The 16,249-nt window shown below is 33.1% G+C and overlaps 1 protein-coding gene across 1 annotated transcript; it reads right to left on the bottom strand.

Moving 5' to 3' along the window:
* Nucleotides 1–8,649: 8,649 nt before the first annotated feature.
* On the bottom strand, nucleotides 8,650–11,841 carry LOC149564923 (putative inactive purple acid phosphatase 16). The gene is made up of 5 exons (XM_089816247.1): nucleotides 11,571–11,841; nucleotides 10,288–10,509; nucleotides 9,496–9,778; nucleotides 9,118–9,292; nucleotides 8,650–8,874 (listed from the first exon to the last, which is right to left on the bottom strand). The coding sequence occupies exons 1-5, from the start codon at nucleotides 11,839–11,841 to the stop codon at nucleotides 8,650–8,652; spliced, it is 1,176 nt and encodes a 391-aa protein (XP_089672373.1).
* Nucleotides 11,842–16,249: the final 4,408 nt, after the last annotated feature.

The raw sequence follows: 16,249 nt of genomic DNA, 5'->3' as shown, positions 1-16,249 counted from the left end.
TGATTAAAACATCTATATGCCTTTCTTTTCAATGAATATCCAAGAAACATACCTTCATCACTTCTTGAATCAAACTTTCCAATATACCATCTCTTTTAATGTAGCATTTACTCCCAAAGATTATGAAGTACTTAACAGATGGTGCATGTCTAAACCAAAGTTCATAAGGTGTCTTACCAATGTCTTGTCGGATTTGTACTCTATTCATAGTGTATATTATTATATTTACTACTTCTTTCCAAAATATCTTAGATAATGATAGCCCTTATTTTTAGTATACCACAAATTTTGAAAATTTATTATGAAAACTTATTAAAGAAGAGTCGTACTATTAGGGTTTTGTGTTTCACTTTATTTTCAATTTCTAGAAGAAAACCTAACCTAGTTATTTTTTCCCTAGAAAAATAATGAGATATCCTATGGCCATGTCTTTACCCTTTTTGTGAAAAGATTCAATCGCACTTACCCTAGGTTTTTATTTCAAACGGGAGATTATGTGTCATTCAAACTATGTGTTACAATCTTATGATCAAGGTCTTGGAGTCTATTTGTAAGAGTAAATTTTGAGTCTCCCAATCTTAAGATATATTGTGCATTCATAACATCATAGAAGTTCAATGTGAGATATTTGACCTTATGACTCCCTTTGTATCGTATTATCTTACGTCTTTGTTGGCAGGGTTTGAAGTCAATGTCACAATGTTATGACAAGCTATGATTGTAATAGAAAATTGTGAAGTAGTCAATGACACGATAAAAGGAACAATTGTAAGATTGTAAGGTAAAAAATGTTAAGGCTAGGTGGTAGTTTAGTGTCAGAGTGAGTTGGCATACGGGTGGTTCCTGATTGGTTAAAAGCACAGACAAAGGTCACAATGTTACAATTTTACTTGGATCATTGATCAAATGTGAATCTATGGATGTCGCTTACCTACATTTTGAAAATGTTTGAGCTTTAGCTAAAATGGGAAAGCAAAAGGCTGACATATGTATCAATGGGTCCAAGGTCAAGGTTTTAGTTGCCACTAAAATATGTTCCATCACAAGGTCGATTGAGTTAAGTAAAACTTGAGCTTAAAGTGGTGAGGCTGTGATGCCCTTGTCACGTGGTCACAAGGGTCAAGGTTGAGTTAAGTTGTCAAGTTGAAAGTGGTGATCAAGGTTAAGATGTGCAGTTGTTTGCATGATCACAGATCAATTTAGTCAAAGATACAATAAAGCTATGAAGCCAACCCCTATTCTAAAGTTGGAAAAATATTGCAGAGACAAGTCAACACCGAACAACCAAGAAAGAGGAGCATTAGTGCTTGAGCTTCAAGACATGATGAGGATCCGATCTTTAGGTGGAGTGTGGCGATAGAAAATTTAGATCAAATTTGATGCACTAGGTAGCCCACCAAGAAAAAATAAGTGTCTTAAAAGTTTTTTGGAGAATTGAGGACCCTGACGACAGAGGCAATTGGTGATCTTGACAGTCAAGGCAATAGAGGACGAGTAGAATTGAATGTAAAACTCCTGAGGTAGATATTTCCATATTGATTTTGTAGTTGTTGTCCTAATTTTGATATGAAGGATGTTAAATGCAATATCTTTGTGATCTTTGTATGGTTTTCTCTTTCAACTAGATTTTGACAAGTGTCCTCCCATCTATAGCTTGTTGCAATCCTATATAAGGATTTCTAGGATGTGGAGTTAGGATCAAATATCTGTAGATTTTTTAATTCTGTCATTTTTACAATTTGTCTAGTTTTATTAATTGTATGAATGCATTTAATCTTGTAAACTTGAAGATATAGTGAATGCGAGTGGCCTAGTTGTCAAGTTTTGAGTTATACTCCAAGTCCATATCAATATTGTATTCATTTTCAAAGGAAGTTAATACAAAAGGAAACTTTGCATATTTGTGTACCTGAGTTTTGTCTCCTTCTTGGTGTATCTATGATCTTCATATTGAAATGAATAATGTTCTTTTAGTTTAATGCAATTTGGATAAATTGTATATCTCTTATTGTTTGCTTTGATTAAAAGAATTAAGTTATTGCTTTTAGTAAGTGATAGGGTTTTGGATATATCAAAAGGATATGATAAGAATGAAGTTCAAATTTCACTATTGACATTTTAATTGTAAGTCAGTTAAATATGTCTAAGGTCATTGTTTGACTCTATATAATAGTGGATAAGGCACTAATCTATTAATTTTAGTTGCAAGTTGATGGTTCTTATAATTGAAAAATACATATATCAATCAAAAGATCAAATTTCCATTTTATTTACTAAAGAACAAAAGCATTGGTTAGCCCTTGTTTGTAATAGCCCTCCTTTGGTTATAATTAGCTATTGTAATTAGAAATTTCATTACAAATCTAAGAATAATTTCTAACCATGTCTATTATAAGGGATACATTTAAAAGAAGAAGTATAAATGAGCAAGTGTGTGAAGATAAAATCCAATAACCCATTACATTCACATCCCTGAGGTGTACCTGCCTTGGCCCTGCAGAGCCTAAAGTGTAGACAATCTAGTGTACTCTATTGATGTTGGTTCAGAGCTAAGATTAATCTTATTGAGTATAGGACCTAGCTAATCCATAGGCTTATTTTCATCTTGTGCACCCTAATATTGGGTTTAGTGTACCTGGTACTCCAAAAAAAACCAACAGATACATTATTTAATATATTTGTTTCTGGATTTGATTGTGTAGAGATTTTTACCATCAATGTTTCGAATCACACTACATGATCCATCATCAGGATGAAAATAGAGCAAGAGATGTAAAACAAAATGAGTTGCAGAAGTTGACTGACCCAAAAGATAAAGGTACCAAGAGGAAGAGAGATTGCACGCTAACCAAAGGAGGAAAGAAGGTTGGACAAGGAACCAACAAGGGCACACTCCACACACAACAAGAAAGAAAGAACATAAAATCAAAAAAAAAAAAAAAAAAAAGATACATTATTTTCAAGCATCATTGCTCTTGTTGCCTCTATTACTAATTTGTTCCTCCTTTCTGCTATCCCATTATGTTTAGGCGTCTTAGGGGCTGAAAGTTGTCTTTATATACCATTATCTTCACACAAAATATTAAACTAATTTGAAGTAAACTCTACTCCTCTATCTGATATCAAACATCTAATCTTCAAACTAGATTCATTCTCAACTCTACTCTTAAATATATTGAATTTTTAAAAAGCTTCAGACTTTTCTCTACGAAATGCTACCCACATAATTCTAGTGAAATCATCAACAAGAATCATAACATACCTTTTACCATAGAATGCTCTTGCCTTTGTAGGACCACTCAAATCTGTGTGCACAATCTCCAATTACATTGAAGTGGTAAATTTCTTTCTTGGAAATGAACTTTTCTTCTAGTTTTCCATTAGACATTCCTTACATACCATGTTAGTAGGTTTCACAATCTTAGGCAAATCTCTAACTAAAAATGTAGTACTGAACTTCACAATGTTATCAAAGTCGATATGACAAAAGATCTTATGTCATAACCAACTATCATCCACCTTATCAACTAAACATGTAATCTTAGTAGGATTCAACTAAAATACATTACCTCTAGTCCTTGTACGAGTACTAATAAATGTGTCATCTTTATCTTTCATAATGCAAATCTTCTCTGTAAAGTGTAGTTGATGTCCCTTGTCTAGTAGTTGTCCAACACTCAAAATATTATGTTTCAAATTATCCACAAAATAAAGATCATCAATGTTAGTCTTTCCACTAAGTGTAATAGATCCTTTTCCTTTTAAATCACAAGCTACATTATTTCTAACTTTAATTACTCCTCCATCATAGCTATTGAATTCAACAAATTTATTCATAGCTCCAGTCATGTGATGAGAACAACCACTATCTATAATCCAATTAGATTTCTTCTGTTCAACTTGTGATACTAATGCTTTTTCTTCTCTAACTTCTTCGTTTTCATATATTTCTTCCTTAATAGCATCAAATCCTATTTCATCACCACTTTCACTTAAGAAATCTTCCAATTTAGTATTAAACTCATCCTCTTTAGAAAAAAAAATAGGAATCCTCAAGCATTTTTTATTTATAGGGATTTCTAGACTTCATTACTCTCTTAGGACACTTTGAAGAATAATGACTATATTCATTACAAGTCCAACACTTAAATATTTTGTTACCTTTAGGTTCTCTCTTCATAAGTAGGACAAGTCATTCATCAATCTTTTTTCTTCTTCTACTCTTGTTCGACTACTACTGGCATAATCTCCACTTGTACTTGCACTCGTTGTCAACATAGGTCTATCACGTAATGCATTGAAAGCAGTCTCCACTCTAAGAAATTCTCCACTCTGTCTCATCCACATTCTAGCTGATTGTAATCTCCCAAGAAGAGTCTCTCTCATAAATCAAATGTGTAGGGAATAACTTGTTCAATCATATGTGTTGTTTGTTTATTTACAAGTGTTAAATTCTTCAATATCTTCCTTACAACTTCATCTTCTAATTTCTCTCCACCACAAGTCCTAATTCCTATAACAATTTCTATTATTCTATCAAAATAACATCTTACATATTCATCTTCCATTATCTTAACATCTTTAAATAAGAATATCCAATTATTTAATCTAACCTTCTGAGCATGTTTATCACCTTCAAATGTACTTTACAAAGCTTCCCAAACTTCATGAGAAAGTCTTAAAGATTTTACCTTACCAAATTTACTTTCAAAAAGAGCTGACAATAGTGCTTTTATAGAAAACGTATTGTACATAAATGTGTCTTTCTAAGTTTCATTACAAACTTCAAGCTTCTTCTTTAATTACATCCTTTTGATTTGTAGTAATCAACTAGTAACCCAGACCCATGCATATCAAATGTGTCTTCATCTTTTCTTTCCAACTATCCTAGTTAACTCCATCAAACTTCAAACTTTCTTTCCTAAAGTGTACCATAGATCTCCTTAAGTTGTTAAGTTTTTCCTTCAAGGAGTTGATGCTCTAATACCACTTGTTAGAAAGTATAGTCCAGCAAGATGACTTCAGGGGGGTGAATTAGTTATGCAATTAAAATAACAATCAATATCCTTATTAATTATAAAATATGTAAACAATAGATGGAACAACCTTACAAAGATAACCATACACAATAACACCAACTTTGTTAACTAGGAAAACCCTTGATAAGAAGGAAAACCCTGATGACAATGATGCCCACAAGATGATGTACTAATGTAAATATTCCTTGTGAAAGGATGGACCTTGTTAGGATCCAATGAAATACATTTAGTACATATGAGTCCTTGCTAGGAGACTTTGAATTCCTATTAGGAGATCTACCAACCCTATTAGTAACTGTGCCAACCCTATTAGGAGCTGAAAGGAAGACAGAAGGACCCATTGTCCAAATAGCTTCAGTAATTTCCTCTCTGAATAATACAAGTGTACATCAATAACTATCCAACAAAAACTTCTCTTGCCAAATACAGTTTCTTGTAAGCTCATTGTACCTCAACTACACCAATCTCTTCTTTGATCCAAAAGATATTCACATGTAAGTTCACAGAATACATCAAATAGATATAATCACATATCACACTTTACATCCAAGGAAAACATATTTCCTTTATACCAAGTACTAGAATAAATTGTTGAGTCAACCTTAAGGATTTCCCAATCTACAATGATAATATGGGACCAACTTAAGATATTACATTACACATTACATTACAATATTACATCTTTTCATAATTAGAAGTAATTTGTTAGCTCACAATCTTCATAGTTTTCCACTTGCTAAACATATGAATGCGCATGATTAACCAAAGCATCTTCAAATCTCTATCTCTGCTCGCTCAACCAGATTCCATCTCTATTAGGAGATAAAAATCCAAACATTAGTACCCACTTCGGAGAAATGTTGTCTAAAAGTTCCCTTCACTAAATCCTTCATAACTCTGTCCAACCTTCATATTTCCATATGTGCTCTTAACTGTATCATCTAAACATAATCTAGAACATTATCCCAAGTGCACATAAGATGATCTTTAATTTTTGAACTGTGTGAAGCCAAACTTTATCTATTGCTTTGCTAGTCTTCAACAAAATAACCAATATGTTGACATCAATGATAAACTATGTCATGAATGCAACACACAACCACTGAATCATGTCTCCAACATTGCTGGGATACTCCTCCATTGAAATACCATCAACATTCATGCTAACAGTCTAAGGTGGACTTAATCATATCTTAGGAGTAATTGGAGTCAAAGTATGGCTTCAACAATATCCTCTTGATAATAATATTTTAAATAAATCATTCATCATAATAAATAAGTTCACCTAAATAAACTTTATAGAAGAGTGAAATAGAAAAGAACCATATACTCTAACAATCTGATTGTGTTAGTGTTTTTAGCATCAAAACCAAAAGCTTACGTTTGCATTTTAATGAGGTGAGGCCATAATAATGGTTCACACTTTTTTATTACGGATGAAAAGTGGGAAAATCATTTTCTAGGGGCTTTGAATGAAGCCCCCTAGGGTTTCATTCAAAGTTGTGGCCCTAGGGGCTTCATTTGAAGCTCCTTGTGCCAACTGACATGCATAGATTTTGGGAATTCGTTTATATTTCAGGACACATGTTTTCTAACATTAATAATTCTTTAAGAGTTACATAAAAATTTTATTCAAAATGTCAACACAAAAGTTTACACAACAGATATTAAAGATCAAGTAGGAGCCATATAATGATTAAGAAAATCTTAACTTCAAAATAAAACAATTACTAACTCTGCAAAATAGTTATATGATAGAGGACCTCTACTCACTAATCAAAGAAAGTTGAATATTCCTAGAATAAGTCTAGAGCATGAATCAAATGGTTCATGGATTGGATTTTAAGATGGGATCAATTGAAGAACCTCATTATTGAAATGAACTTGGTTTATGCTTATTGGCAAAGTCTAGATGTTTTGATAACAAAATTAAGTAGAAAATCAAAATTAGAGAGACAAATGCTAAGAACATTTTCCATGAAGAAATAGGATAACTGTTTCTTAAGTAGATAAAAAAATTTCAATCAATATTAGGTAGCTAGTAAAGTTTTTTATTAGGAAAACAGGTTTTACAGGGATCCTGAAACCCAAAGTTTTACAGCAGAAAACAACTTAAAGCAGAAAAGACAGAAAAAAAGCTACCTCAAAAGGCCAGAAACAAAAAGGCCCGAAGCCTGAGAAACAAAGGCCAAGAACAGAGCCTGGCGGGCAGACTAGTGTCCCTTCTTTTCCATTGCCTGCAGGGTTTCTGCAGCGTCACTTTCCTTCTGGTTGGCCTCTTCCTCTTGGATCATGGGGAGGAAATGCATCTGGTCCCCCTGACTTTCCTGGATACCAGTCTCTTTTTGAGGATCTTCCCGGCTGGTTCTGTGCTCTGTACTCTGCTCCACGTTCCCCACAAGACCGGCATTGGTCAGATAGTCCCCCAGATTAACAATGTTTTCATTCAAGGTATGGAGGGTGTCCACAATCTGTTTAGTCACAATCTGGTGGACATAATCCAGCCTTTGGACCTTCTGCTCGAGCCGGGTGATTCTGTCCTCCTGATTGTCTCTAGGGTCCTGGGGTAGCTAGTAAAGTTAAAATATGTCACCTAAGAAATATGTCAATGAACAACATAAGGGTTAGAGAAAATATGCATACATCAAAAAACAAATTGTCTTATTAAAAAAGAGCAAATTGTTTAACACTTCTAATTGCCAAATTTTAATATTTAATGCATGATTAAAAAAATGGATTTGGTGACGAAGGACAACTTTTATGTTTTGAGCATCTTTTGGTAGAGATTGGAGAATTTGGAAGAAAAAGCAATGCAAATTGATATTCTTTTTCTCGCTCAATAATAGTTTATAATAGATAATAAATCTTAATCAATAAAATTGTAAATTTTAAAGATATTTTTGTTAAAATTTGTATCTATTCTTTAATCAAGATTGATATTTTTTTAATATGAAAATTTATGACATGTCATTAGCTTAAAAAATTTTATTAATAACAAGTTAACTACAAACCATTAACTATATATTCATTATATAATATTATATTTGTTACATAGAACAATACTTTTATAGGAGACAAATAAAAAACCTAAGTTAATTATCATCATAATTGGAAATTACATTTTCTTAAAAATTTCCACTCCCTAGAACACAATATATTTTCAATGGTCTCTACACATTTTTAAAGTTATGAAGATAGATTAGTAAAAATGGCATGTGAATGCTATCACTGTGTATTTTCAATGGTTTCCACACTTTTTTTTACACTAATGAAGACGGGAGTAAGAAAAATGGTGTGTGGTCAAAGGACTCTTGGTCTATGGGTGAAGTTGAAAGACTCACAAAGAGTTCATCAGGGACCCAATATCTAGAAAAGATGAGGTTGGGACGAAAAATGTTGAACCTCCATTAAAAAAGATACAAAATATTATTACAATACATTTTAATTATCTCTACATTTTAAAAAATGTTATTACAGTGTATTTTCAATTATCTTTATATTTTTCCCAGTTATAAAGACAGGATGAGTAAAAATGGCATGTGAACTTTACTTGAATGGTATTTTGTTTAAAGAATAACCAATCCAAATGTAAGAACTCAATAGCCCTTGGCTAAAATTTATTAGCAAGAGCTAGTGTGATAGGACTGTGGGTTGTCCCATCCTCCATTCTAATCCATGATTTCAGCTCGAAAGGTTCTTCATAAAGCTCCAACATCCTTGCCCCTCTTCCCCAAGTGCCATAACCACCATATCCAGTATGACGAGCGTAACAAAGCCACAAACTCTTTAATGGGCAGCACCAGTCCAAGCCATGATTGTGACCCACAAATACAGCCTGCATATATCACTAGACATAAGAGCTCTCTCCATGCATTACTTGAAGCAGAAAATAGTCTGTTGGCCATTTACTTCATGTATAATAAAAAAGAGAAAAATTGAAGTAGAAAAGAAGTAAAAGCTAAAAGTACAATCCATAAAATACATTGCATATCATCACCATGTGGAAGTTTCCCCTTTTCCACAGTGAATTCGGTGCAGTAACAAATATCGAAATGATATAAATCAAGATCTTATATACCTTAACAGATTGTCTGTTTGTCAAGATATTCATAATCCCCCATTCAGCTACTTGAGAAGCGACTGGCTCCAGATTTATTGAGCCAACACAAGGATACTCTATTGGGCTGCTCGGCTCAGGAGCGATTTTTTGGTAGGCTTGACTCGGTATATGCCATAACACAATTTCGGGTATCCTGCAATCAAAACCAGGTATATCTTACATTACTGTTTTGCATATTTTCAATACTAAAAAAGGGTTCCAATTAGGGGAATTACAATCTATATTTTGTTAATGCAAATATCAATATCTCAGACGAGTGAGTTGAGTAGTGTTAAGAGAAGCATAAACTTTGTGCATTTTGTACGATTAGACCTACTTCTGATGTTTTGCTTTTACCTTTGTCTGGGATTTCTTTGGGCACTTGCATGACGAAACCATCTTGCTTGACTATTTGAGATTACTTCAGGGTAAGAACCACCACCTGAATCTAGCAAGTATAACAAGGCTGCCGGTGATTTAGGATTCTTATAAGAAGCAATCTCAAGCACATAGTTTGAGACACTGGGCCAAAGACTTTCAGGTCCGTATGAAGAGTATGATAGATTATGCTGTGCATCTGTATCAAGTAACTCCATGCGGGTTGTTCCTTGGAAATAACAGCCACCCATTTGGTCACTTCCTGGGGCAGAACAGGGAAATCTAAGTTAAAATCTCTTGCTTCTTTTTATAGATTTATGAGCCTAACTCACCTTGCAATTCTAGCTAATAGGAAAGTCTCCACACAAAAAACAATGGTGAAACTCGTGATTAGTTAATATTTTGTCCAGTACTCGGTTTGAGACATCTTGCATACTTGACATTTGGCAGGGAACCAGTGTATTGCAAGATATTTATTTCTTACAAATTGGTAGGCAAACTGATGCCCAAAAAATTAGGTAAAAGTTTCAACAATATAAAAGATTCAATCGACATAAATAGTTTCTGGATTTCATTCGCATGGTCAAATCTAGAAACATTTGAGTCAAAGATGATTAATTCATTGTTTAAACCTTTCTCTCAGATGAGTCTTAAAGTCGATCCAAATGCAAAAAATAATATAAAGATAAAATTTGAAGGACCTTAAAACTGATAAAATGGGGATATATAACCAATCATTAATATTATAGTGGCCATGAAAGTTGGTAGTACCAGTTGCCAAGGAGGAATCAGGGCACTCAATGCTGGGTATTCCCGAGCTTCCAAACCATTCGTCTGGCCATTCAAATGCTGCATCATCATGGTTACCAAATACTGAAGCCCACGGTATGTTCATACTCCTAGTAGGCAAAATGGCTTGCTCCCAGTATTTGGTTGCATTCTTGATGAGAATATTGTTTGCTGTGATAACATCTCCAAGATACACTACAAAATCTGGGTTGCCAATTATTACAATTTAGATTATTTATTCATTTTTCAAGCATCAATGAACTTGTGATAAGCACATAATCAAGTAACAAGATCTTTTTATCAGCTTTCAAATCTATAACTGCAATGGATTTGTAAATTACTAGATACACCAAGAATACAAGACCCACATTATGAAGAGGCAAATTTAATGCTAATATGTTTTGATTTACATAAATCATGAGTTCAATATTCACTGAGCACTGTCATCTAATTAAGTGCTAGACAAAGGCAAAAATGAGTTCAATATTCAAACAACACCTTCAGGGAATCCAAACCAAAAATTATGAGATAATGCATGTTCTTTCAAATCTAGTCCAATCATTAAGTCCTATAAAGTTTTGTATAAATCACAAGTATGAATAAAAACGATCAAAAACTCAATTAGGCTAACAGAAGCCACATTTTGAAAGGCTCCATGAATTTGTAAATAAGCCAACTATACTGAAATGCGCAATCACTGCTAGTGCAAATATGTTTCTTATTCGGTTTTGAATCCATCGGTGCCATCAACAATGAATCAATACTAGATAAGTAATTGGCATAAATATTCAAACTATCAAAAATTCAATTAGGGTAACTTTTGTTTTACTATTTGCTGGTTTTGAATAAGAGAAGAAACACTACAACCAAATCTCATACAAGGCAAAAGCACAAAACCTGGAGAGTTCAATTGCCATTAGCAGATATAAAATCATTCTCTTTCATTTTCTTTCAAAACATAAGCAACATGAGTAGAATGAAATATTACAGCACCCATAATAGCTGCAATACTCAATCCTTCCATATGTTGGAGAAAATTCACTTAAAAGATTGTTTCAAGAGTAATAGCTCTAATGGAACTGCTCATAAGCCACAGATTTACAGTCTAACTAGTTTTGAACATTTCTGCAATCATCAAGGCAAAATTGAATGGGTTTTTGTTCAGATTTTGTCAATTACTGCCAAAATTGTAGGTTTTATCAAACTCATAAAAGAAAACATTAAGTGCGGGATAACAATGAGTCTGAATTGGAGAAAAACAACACCTGGATTTTCAGAGTGTAGAACACTGAACATGACTCTAGTAGAATTGTGGTCTTGCAGGGGACCCCAGTCTGTGGAACCACTTTCTCCATAATGCAAATCTGCAAATATTGCAATTCTAAAGCTTGAATTAGCAGAAGTAAAACCCAACTTTTTTGGAACGTGTACATCTGCTCCGAAAACAAGTGTTGCATGAAAATAAATGAACAAAATCAGAATGCAATTTTTATGTCTGTGAGCCATCTGCTTCAAAGAACTAGCAGTTCTTGTCATGGCTGAAATTGAGTAGATTGAATGCTTAAAACTCATAACTTTGTTAATTTTGGTGGTCAAACTTAAACATCTTTGATATCGCATTTGGACAAGACGGTTTAGCCATATCTGAGTAGAATCTCGTTTGCCTATGAACATACAATGGTCATCAGACAAAAAGTGTCATATCATTCTTAAGAGGCCAGAAGTTAATTTGCTCTTTTTCATTAATTTAATTTACAATAATTGGAAATAAAATTTATAATAATCTCTTGATTTTGAATCAAATTAACCACGAGAGTGTTCTAAAAACATTAAAGTGAAAAGAAACAGAGTGTGATTTTAAATCAAATTAACCACGAGAGTGTTCTAAAAACATTAAAATGAAAAGAAACACATTGTAATTTTATTACTTTTTGTTATTGTAGCTGGTTATTCATAGTACTCTAAGATGTGTGTTTGGCCCAAAATCTGAGCTATTATAGGTATCTAGAAAATTCTTCCATTTATGTGTTGAATAAGGATAAAATCGTGTGCGTTCTTATGACTTTGAGTATGATAGTATTTGTATTGTTATGATTCTTTTCTTTTGGTCATCCTACAATTAATTCAATTATTGTTCAAAACCTATACCAAGATCTAAACAAAAAGGTAACATTCACTCTTGGGGGCTTCTCTTGAAATTTAGGGAAAATTCAAGACTTTTAGTAACCAAGTTTGATCTAAGAATTAACTTATTGAAAGATCTTTTGTTGTCACAAAGCATTTCACCTAATGCAAAGCTCAAAGCTCTACAATCTTGTGCAACAAGGGACTACTCTCTGGTTATGGGTATCATATTCAAGAGTAGACCTCCAAAATAAGTTGATTCCCCTTATGATCACCTAAAAGCTAAGATTTGACTAAGAAAAGGGAGGACAAATAATAACCAGAGGGTGATCCACCTAAATGTCTTGAATTTTCAAAAAATCCTAATAGCTATTTGAATTCATAATGAAGCTTGAATAAAAATCTATATTTTCTCACAACTCAAATAAATGGCTCAATGCACCAGCTTTATATGAAGGTTCAAGTTTTCAACATTCATAAAAAGATAAATAGATATTTCTATAGTTTGAGTTGTTGAATCCTTATTACACAACCTATAACCTACATTACATGAACTAGCCTAATACAAACAACAAAAACTAACCCTAATCCAATTTAACTCTAATCCAATTACCCACCATTAATTTTACCAAATTTCAGAAGCAAGAAGATCATTTTTTATCTAAAATGAAGGAGTCTATATTGTTACAGAATCTAAAAATAAATGAACTCTTGATACACATATATCTCTATTTACAGTCTAAAAATATCGCAAAGATGAAAGAACTACAAGAAAATTACAAAAGCCTAATATTTTCAAACAACTATTTTCTAGTTGTCTTTACAAATAGGACTGACATAATTTTTTTGAGGGAGGCCTATATTTTATAGCCATGTGGGTTTGTTTGTCAAACCCTACCATTTGGGATTAGTTCAGGGGGAGAGATTCCTTCGAAGGTTAAATCATAGGCATACCATCTTAAAAAGGAAGCACCCATTATAGGTGATTTTTTGGACCATGGATACATTCGTGCTCAATGAGCTCTTTCTCCCACACAGTTCATTTTCTCCTGCTTTGATTTGTGTAGTTTCTAAGACCTCATGTTTAATCCTTCTCAAGATAACCTAGGTAAGGTTGACCAAGTCAACCTCTACCCTGGGTACTTTTGGTTATGATGTCATTTTTGTCTTTGGGACTTAAATTGGGAAATTGGGTGACCCCATCGGCTTCCTTTGTTTTTGTGCCCAAAAACTAGTGTAAAAGGAAACGTGGGTACCTCATTTTCCCATCCAACGATATTCATTAGCAATCACAAGACATACATTTTGTGCATAAGGATACTCAATCTAGTATATTTCAAGGCATTATCAAGCATTTATCAAGTAAACAAGGTGTTTCCAAAGATTTAAGTATCCTTGGTGAGCATTTCCTCTTCAAGATCTAGCATTTTATTGGCCATCAAGGGAGGAGATCTACATTATGGCATTCATATTCTTCTTCTACTTTGGTGCACATTTACATTTTTGGATCCATGATTTAGTTTTTGTAGATGCTTTGCATTACTACTAGAGATTTCTTACATTCTTCAATGCAAATGCAACATTTATAATATTTAAAGATTCTAAAATCTTTATTAACTAGGGTTTCATCAAATAAGGTGAGTATTTAATTTTTTCTTGCTTCTTTACATCCTTCATATTTCATTTCCTTTCAAGGTTAATTCCTAAACATGGGCTTGACTGAGCTAAGCCCCCCACCCCTTCCCAACAAAAATCATTTTTTCTTGTATGTACGAGCAAGGTATCAAAATTGTAAATTCAGATCTAGAAAGTATCAATTGTGCAAACTTTCAAAAAAATTTGGGATTACTTTCTCTTTGTGTTCTAGGAACATATTTTTCATCCTACAAAGCTATAGATAAGTTTTCATTTGGTGAACCTACATAAGGAGATCTAGCATTTTTAGGGCTTTATGGGTTTTCTATTTTGATTGCAAATCTGCAGTCAGAATCTTAGTCATACTTTCAAATCCATGATTTTCATAACCAAAAAAGTATTTTCCTTTGCATATTCAAAGGTCAATTTTCCACACTTATTTTTATCTCTTTGCATAGATCTATTCACATATTTTAACTAGGTTGATTGTACACATATAACGCCTAGATCTATTTTACTCTTGTCATTAATCAATTGGTTCAATTCATATTCACATTATACATTTAAATTTAATTAACATTGCATGAAAGAGGACTTTCTTGTGTACTTCCTTAGTATAATTTGATTTTAGTATTGGTATACATTTATCCTATTTGAGTTTTGCTAATATAACTTGAATTACATTGAGAGATTTATTTAGGAGCCCCTCTTTCTCTTGTATTGAATGTTAGTGAAAAGTAGAAGTCTTATATTTTTACATCTCGTTTAACCACTTCAATTTTTTACCATTAAATATTTTGGTTAACCCAACTTTTTCCCCTTTCTTTTTGGAGTTAGACTATTTCTTTTGCATTGTGTGTTAATCTTTGGTGAGTCAAACATGTCTCCTCTTTATTACTTTAGGGTTAGATTTCTTCTCTTTGCATTCCTCTCTTTGTGTGAATTGTGGAATTAGATTTAACTACCTTGTGAAGTTCAATCTCTTTATCATTCTATGCTCCTTGTTACATTTATATTCATTACATCTTTATTGTGGATAGATCTTATCAGAGTCTCATTTTATGATCTCCCCTTTTATGAGCTTTATCACATTAAGTTCAACCTACAGTATTCTCGTTAGGAGAAGTCATAGACTCATGGGGTTTTTTTATCATGATTACCTTTTCCTTCCTAGGACCCATGATGATACCAACATTTTTGCTCATTATCTTAGTCCTATCATGGAGAATAACTCTTCTCACTCTTCCCACAATGAAGACAAAGTCTTAGGAGTTCCACCTTCCTATGTTGACAAGCTTTCTCTTGAATTTGATAAGTTGGAAAATTGGCTTGTACAAGAGAATCAAAATCCTAATAGTGGTTCATCTATTGAGACTATTAAGATGCTTATTAATCATGATGACAATAATGTTTCCATTTTGTGTGGTATATCTCACCTTATTAATAATCATGTTAAGTCTTTGATAGAATGCTCTCAAGAGTTAGGATACACTCCTCATTCCATAATTGTTGAACCTTTTATTCTCATTTCAACTTCAATTCCTAGCATTCCCACTTATGCACTACCTCTCATGATGAATTCTATATAAGTCTCTAATCCTCTAAGTATTGATCTTCCTAACCCCACACTTCCTACAAGTATTTCTCCTATTTCTATAACTTCTTCATTTCCTTCATATAATGTTGTGCCTTTCACTTATTCCAATCCTCTTCTCGCTCCTTCCAATCCTCCACCAACATCTTTGCAAATTTTCTCAACTTCCTACAATAACATGGCTAACACATGGATTGTGGAAACATGATAATGTTAATTTCTAACACATCCAATGTGTCTATGCCTACTATTGTATTTTCTATCCTATTGTTAGTAGCTTGGTTCAAACCATCACCACTTTGCAACAAAAATTTGTTGATTTATTCAATCTAAGTACAACATCCCTACATGTGATATTAATAGTCCCCTTTCTTTAGACATACTTTTTAATGTTATTCCACAATATGTTTAGATGCCTCACCTTAGGACCTATCATGGCAAGAGTGATCTTGTGATTCATGTTAGGACTTTCCAAACTCTATGCAGTGATTTTGCTCATGACTATAGGCTCATTGCTAAGTTGTTTACATTCACTTTTAGGGACAAAGGTTTGAAATGGTATTTCTGTTGACCCCCTTATTTTATTGATTC

Source organism: Cupressus sempervirens, chromosome 3 (assembly GCF_028749045.1).
Source record: "Cupressus sempervirens isolate cs-2001-9-10 chromosome 3, ASM2874904v1, whole genome shotgun sequence".
Taxonomy (NCBI): domain Eukaryota; kingdom Viridiplantae; phylum Streptophyta; class Pinopsida; order Cupressales; family Cupressaceae; genus Cupressus; species Cupressus sempervirens.
The sequence above is the reverse complement of the archived record's forward strand: the minus strand, read 5'-3'. Positions and strand labels throughout refer to the sequence as shown.

Excerpts from the sequence above, each read along its gene's own strand:
- LOC149564923 (XM_089816247.1), bottom strand. The coding sequence starts at position 11,841 with ATGACAAGAACTGCTAGTTCTTTGAAGCAGATGGCTCACAGACATAAA. Across the intron at positions 9,779-10,287 it reads TGATTCCTCCTTGGCAACTG|GAAGTGACCAAATGGGTGGC; the intron begins GTACTACCAACT and ends GTTCTGCCCCAG. Across the intron at positions 8,875-9,117 it reads CAAACAGACAATCTGTTAAG|GCTGTATTTGTGGGTCACAA; the intron begins GTATATAAGATC and ends TGATATATGCAG.